This window comes from Pteropus alecto, unplaced genomic scaffold (genome assembly GCF_000325575.1).
Source record: "Pteropus alecto unplaced genomic scaffold, ASM32557v1 scaffold39, whole genome shotgun sequence".
Classification (NCBI taxonomy): domain Eukaryota; kingdom Metazoa; phylum Chordata; class Mammalia; order Chiroptera; family Pteropodidae; genus Pteropus; species Pteropus alecto.
Genome location: NW_006443568.1, coordinates 10,027,645 through 10,033,970, shown reverse-complemented (window position 1 = coordinate 10,033,970; position 6,326 = coordinate 10,027,645). Strand labels below are relative to the sequence as shown.

The 6,326-nt window shown below is 38.9% G+C and overlaps 1 protein-coding gene across 2 annotated transcripts; it reads right to left on the bottom strand.

Annotated features, from left to right (window-relative positions):
• Positions 1-2,204: 2,204 nt before the first annotated feature.
• RSRP1 (arginine and serine rich protein 1) lies at positions 2,205-6,283 on the bottom strand. Of its 2 annotated transcripts, XM_006924418.3 has the most exons (5): positions 6,114-6,281; positions 5,315-5,894; positions 4,569-4,720; positions 3,237-3,320; positions 2,205-2,663 (listed from the first exon to the last, which is right to left on the bottom strand). In XM_006924418.3, the coding sequence occupies exons 2-5, from the start codon at positions 5,835-5,837 to the stop codon at positions 2,544-2,546; spliced, it is 879 nt and encodes a 292-aa protein (XP_006924480.1). In that variant the 5' UTR covers positions 5,838-5,894; positions 6,114-6,281; the 3' UTR covers positions 2,205-2,543. The 2 variants fall into 2 exon arrangements, 1 of the variants encoding a protein (XP_006924480.1); XR_439349.3 differs by lacking the exon at positions 2,205-2,663 and having other exon boundaries at positions 4,142-4,720; positions 6,114-6,283.
• Positions 6,284-6,326: the final 43 nt, after the last annotated feature.

Below are 6,326 nucleotides of genomic sequence, written 5' to 3'. Positions count from 1 at the left end.
TGAAATCACCTAACTATGCAATTCTCAGAACATATCCCTGTGGTTAAGCAGCACATGACTATCTTGTCCAGATTATATAGTAACAGGGTATTACACTTGAGCAATTGTATCCCACTTATATAATGACAATCAGTCTAGGAGTATGCAGTTTTCTGTATTACAAAGCCAAACCAACAAGGTCATTAGACAAGGATGGATTATGGGGAAAAAAAGAAAAGACTATATTTTCAGGATACTGGGAAGTAAAGAGAAAATGAGTCAAAAGACATAATACAAATCCAAGAGGAAATAGGTAAGTCTCAAGCATGTTAATGGGCTGAAGCTGATAGTGAAGGCAGCTGACAAGAAAGCTCCCTATAGAAGTGAATCTTAGAGTGGCACACATCCAAAGCAACTAGCCAGACCTAAGGGGTTTGAAGTAGTCACTTAGCTGTTAAGTGGCTAGTATGTAAACACAGGTCATAATCAGAGTGGGTACTTTGTGACCAGCTAAGTGAAGGTGAAAAAGATTTTAGTATTGTCAAGTTTCCCTTAAAGTCCTTAAGTTCTGCAACTTTACTGAGGTTACCAACATGGTACTCTGCTTAACCACATTTTCAGTTACAAATCTTAAAACCAATCAGTCCTGTTTTCTCTTTGCTATAACCAGGCATCTACCAATATTCTCAGGTCTCAGAATAAAAACGAACCTAACCATGTACTTACTTACCCCTTTAGGAAAATATTACCCTCCCAATAACTCATTAACTTAGATGTGAAATGAACATGTTTACCCAGAGCAGCAACCCCTTCCTCCAGGAAATTCCCCTTATTCAAATAAGTACTACTGGCTTGAGGAATAAGAATGTGACCAAAGCTATAAAAATAACAGGAACTGTATGTTTAGGAATGTACATATCTAAGTCATTGTTCATTTAAATTCTTCATTGGGTCAGAACTTTAGAGCTCTATCCAATAAAACATTCTATGACAAAAATACTATTATCTGTAATTTCCTATAAGATAGCCACTAGCCACATATAGCTAATGAATACTTGAGAAGTAGCTAGTATGACTGAGGAACTAAATTTTAACTACATGTGGCCAGTGGCTACCTTATTGAAAAGTGCAAGTAAAATAGTGATGGCATAGCTTTAGTTAATAGTAATTTATTAAGTCCCACTAGAAGACCTTCACCATTTAAAAAGCCGACTTCTACTTAAAATTTTAACTTCAGCCTGCTCATCTATTGATCTAATTTTTTGGTGTCCCTTCCCTGCTTTATTTTGCCGCTGATCTTCTGGCCATCATCTCTCACTTGTTATCCCCGCCTATTAGAAATTTGTTATTTTTTAAATTTAAGCTGTTCTAGATGGTGGCAAAGGAGGAAACCTTAAGAAAAACATACCCATAACTATAAAGATGGTTGTCAAAACAAACACTAGTATAAAACCTTGTGCATGTTTTGTCCACTGGAATTTTTATTCTTTGTCTAGGTTCTACCAAGATATATTTTGTTGCTAGGCCCAAGCAAACAGGCACAATAAATTCATTAAGCTGGCTGGCATCTTATGTTCAATTCAAACATATGATCTAATAATTCAAATAACACTTGTCAAGATTAACCTAAAAATGGCTTAAATCTTTCCAGATTTTTAGTGTCCACTAATAGGTATTAAAGGACAAAACTATTGTCTGTAATTAGTCTATTTACATCAGCTGTCTAAAGCTTTCAGTTTGTAGCCAACACTCATTTTTAAAATTTTATGTGCTTAGTTCCTTCCCAGCTACAGCATTAAAGAATTTCAAACTAAAGAGTTTTTTAGAATAAAGTACAATAAAGATATGTAACTAAACCTCACAGATTTTATAGCTCAATGAGGCATTTACATTTCAGCCTCTCTGGCTGAATTACCTGCCTGAAGCTCTCAGTGTAACTCTTCCAGGATCACACTATGCCAGTATTCCATAAAACTTAGGCCAGACTTTTCAAATGTTAATATCCACATCAGCTGGGAATATTAAGATTCAGGTTCTACTTCAAGTCTAGAATGGAGAATTGAGATTCAGCATTTCTCACACACTCTCAGGTAAGGTCAGTGAGCCCTGTGCTGTCAGTCCATGGATTTCGGATTAGCAAGGCTTTAAACAACACACACCTCCTTATTCTTCTTTATTAAATAAAGACCCATATATAATGTATACATAATAAAGTGAGACTAAAATAAGAAAAACAAAAATTTTATTAATACATATATACAACATGAACACAGTTTAATCGCTGTGTCTTAGAAATTTTACTTCTATATAACCAATCGCTATTACATAAAAGATGAAATGTATTTACAAGACTCCCACCTGTACGAAACCCTCTGGTCCATCTCTATTATCGCACATCTGTAAGAGAAATCTAAAATGTTATTTAAATGTGAAGTATTTACTGTCTTTTGGTGTTGTCTGTAATTCAGTAATTTCCATTAAATTGCTCACAGTAATGAAATAATGCTAGAAACAAACTTGCGATAAAGTGCATTTCAAGTAACCTTAGCCATTAGTCTTCCTTTTCAAACAGGTTTCCACAAATCATATGGACTTTTTTTATGTTCTATTTTTGGGGATCCTGAGGAGATCTCTTCAGCAGTAGCTTTAGCTCGTTTCTGAAGCATTGGCTTTGCTACAGAATTCTGTAAGAGAACAAATTAAGTCAGCTTTCCAGACACACATTGTATATACTCTAATATTTGCTTTTTACAAAATACACTAATTCAAGATTGAAACTTGAAATACCAACCAAATTCAAAACATGGACCTCATTTCTAAACCTGATTCAATCAAACTGTTAGGCCAAGAAACTACCAGGTAAAATCAGACATATGCAAGGCATATTACAATAGTGAGGTGTTAAAATAGTTTTGAGACTTTCGTTTTTTCAACCCTTAGCTGATTTTAAATATTCAAATCACAGGGTTTTGAGATTTTTTTAAAAATATTCCAACAATTTAAAAAATGTAAGAGAACATTTAAAAATAATGACAAAATATTGAAACCAAAAATGAGGACTTGAGATATGTAAAGAGCCTATTTCATTGGTCACTTGTAAAAGTGGCACAAATGAAAGATTAATTCTATTTGTAAAGTGGCTTAGGAGGCCCCAAATTATCACCACAAAAATCAATAAGCCTTCCAACAAAAATATAAGCCCACATAATGACTATGTTTTAAGTCTAATTTTTTAGTCAATGCTTAATTATACTTACATTTGAGCTAAAAGCTATAGTTTTTTGCTGGGAAGCCTTTTCATTAGGATTTTTAGTTCCATCTTCTGTTAGCTTTTCCGATAGCTAGACAGGTAAGAGAAAATACATTTTTTTTAAACCATACCTTTGGTTTACAGTACTATATACAATGTAACCCAATTATAAATTTAGTTGTAGAGACCCACATCAAGTTGAATATAACCATATAATTAACAGTCTAAACAATACTGTACTCTGCTGAGCATAAAACTGGTCCAATATTAGGCCTAAGACATTCTTCCCCATAAAACAGTATTGGATTCCCCGATAACAGTTCGAGTAACTTTGAAAGTTAAAGTCATATCAGAAAATAACTAGCTTCAAAGAACTAAGGCATTTGCCTGCTGGAAACCTAATCATCTGAAAAAGCAACTCAACTAAGACTCTGTCTACTACTACTTAAGCATATCCATTCACATATGGGCCTGAATGACAGGTTCATCTAGACAACTTTCCTGTTTTAAATGATTCTATCAATTTCTAACTACCTTTAAAGTTATGAATTTTATCCTTTGTGTTTCACATTAAAAGCACAGTGCAATTTGCCAATGCATATCCTGCACATTTCTGGAGAATTATAACAAACTTATCTGCAAGTGAAGCAGGCCTCTTCTTCTGTAATCTCTCAAAACATCTGGAATATATTGCATATATTATGAAAGGGACATCTATCTATATCACAGATGCCCATCATTACAAAGTGTACTTTAGTTTCAAACTGTCTTTAGTATCTTATCCAAATAGTACACTATCCCAAGTTCTAGCATGCACATGGATCTATCAACGAAAAACTAAGCTTTCAGTGTATGAACATAAACTTCAAATTAGTTAAAACCTCTGATGCTTATGCCCATGTTATCAATTACCAACAGATTTTCTTCATCAATGTCTGGAGACCTCATTCATGATTTCTATAAGACAGAAATAAAGCAGATAAACTATACTGTATGTTGAGTACAGAATTTGTGGGAGCAAAACGCTGCAAATGAAAGCTACAAACACTCTGTAAATAGTTACGAAAATTTGGTAATTATATAGAAATCACCAAAACACCAGCTACAATTATGAAGGTAACTAATACCGTGTCAACTCAAAATAAATTTCGTTAATCTCCCATTTTTGAGGGAGGAGACCACCTCTAATACTGTCAGATCTGCTTTTTTGATTTTAAGAAATTATATTTAGCAAGCTTTCCAAAAAGTAGCCTAAAGTAAATCAAATAAAAATGGCTAGTCAGATCTTTCTGGCATTAGCTTTCAGAAGATTTAGTCTGAATAAATCTAGAATACTTACCTCAAACTTTGCACCATTATTTGGTACAGCTGTTCCACAGTTTGTTTCTTTAGATACAAGAACAGTTCTGAGACTAGGGGGCAATTCAAAGTTGGCTGTTCCTAAGGCTTTTGCTGCATTGGCTTTTGCTATTTCTAAAAGCTCCATTCGATCTACAAAAGAAATACAAAATACACATTAAACCTGTAATATTCCCCCAAGAGGACTCAATCACAAAATAAGCTTGTGTTTTATTTTAAAAAAAAACAAAAATAAAGATGTAATCCTTTCTGTTGTATGATCCTACCGAAGTCATTTGTTTTAAAACACTGGAACAAAATCCAATTTTTTCAGTAATACAGTATTAACTTTTTAAAAGAAAGTGCTTTTATATTATTCTTCTGGTTCAATTAGCAGGAACTTAGAGCCAGTAAACAACTAAGTCAACCATTTAGAAGACTCCACCAAGAACTGCCAGCTACCGGAAGTAAACGTTACTTCCGCCCCAAACATTTAACTCTACAACTTAACCGCAAGGAGAAATAGTGTCCAATTTAAAAACTAAGCGTCAACTAAAGTGTGGTTTTAACTATTAGCCTGCAGCCCACCCTCTCCTTCCAAGGAAAATATTAAGATTTCAGGCACTAAAGAAAAATATTAAAACTACAAAGCAATTCTGGTTCCCTAGCCTACTCATACTGTCTGTGCCACACGTATAAAAAGATGCCAAGAGTTAATCGCGCGCCTCTCTACCCGAACCGACTTACCTTTTTCACTCAAGCGAAAGGGCGTTGGGCTCCGCGACCTCGTCTTGGACCTCGCACGCCAACTCCTGGGCTCCTCCGGGTACACCGTGCGACCAAAGCCGTAGGAGCGTCGCCCCCGCGTTATCGCATAGGCTCTTCGGTAATACGACCGTCCCCGAGAACGGGACCGGCTGCGGGACCGGCCTGGCGAGGGAGACCCGTAGTATCTCCTGGAGGGACCGGAGCGCCTCTCCCAGTAGCCGCGACGGCTGCGGGATCGCGACCGGCTCCGCGAGTACGACCGCGAGTAGCGCCTGTACTTCCTCTGGTGGCGCCTTCGGGAACGAGACCTAGACCTGGACCTGTTCCTGCACCGGGGCCGGCTCCGACTCCTGGACGACCAACGGCTGGAAACGCTGGAACGGGACCGCGAGCTCCTGTAAGAGCGGCTGCGGGTCGCCGAGGACAGCCGGCTGGACCGGCCCGGCGTCGACTGGGGCTCCTGCGGCGAGCCGGGCCACATGTCGTTCACGTAGTTGGACATCTGCGCCTGCGGTTGAAGCTTCCTGGCCTTTGAGGATCCTTACCCAACACTTGGTTCCTAAAAACAAAGGGAGAAAAGGAGTTTAGTCCCAGAAGTAAGGCCCGCGGGGAACGGCGGAACCCCAAGAAAGCAAACCAATCGCGCCAAAAGCGGGCACCAGACACCATCCTTCCCGCCCGCCTCCAGGCCCTCGTGGGGCGCCGCGCACGGGCCCGCACTCTCCCTGCCTTCCCCGCTGAGATTTCTGGGGGTCCGTCCCGTCACCGAAAAACTTACCACAGACCGCCGACGCCTCACGATGAAGAGAAAGTTCCACGGGACGCCTTCCTTTCACACCTGAAGACGAAGAGGGGCTTTCGCAGCTGCCCTGCAGTAACGTAACCTCAAGCAACTCCTTCGCTATCCGGACGCGAACTGACCCGGGCGGCGGCTGACGGGTCGAAAGTACCAGAAGCTGACGTATAGAGCATGCGCAGAGGCACGGGCGCG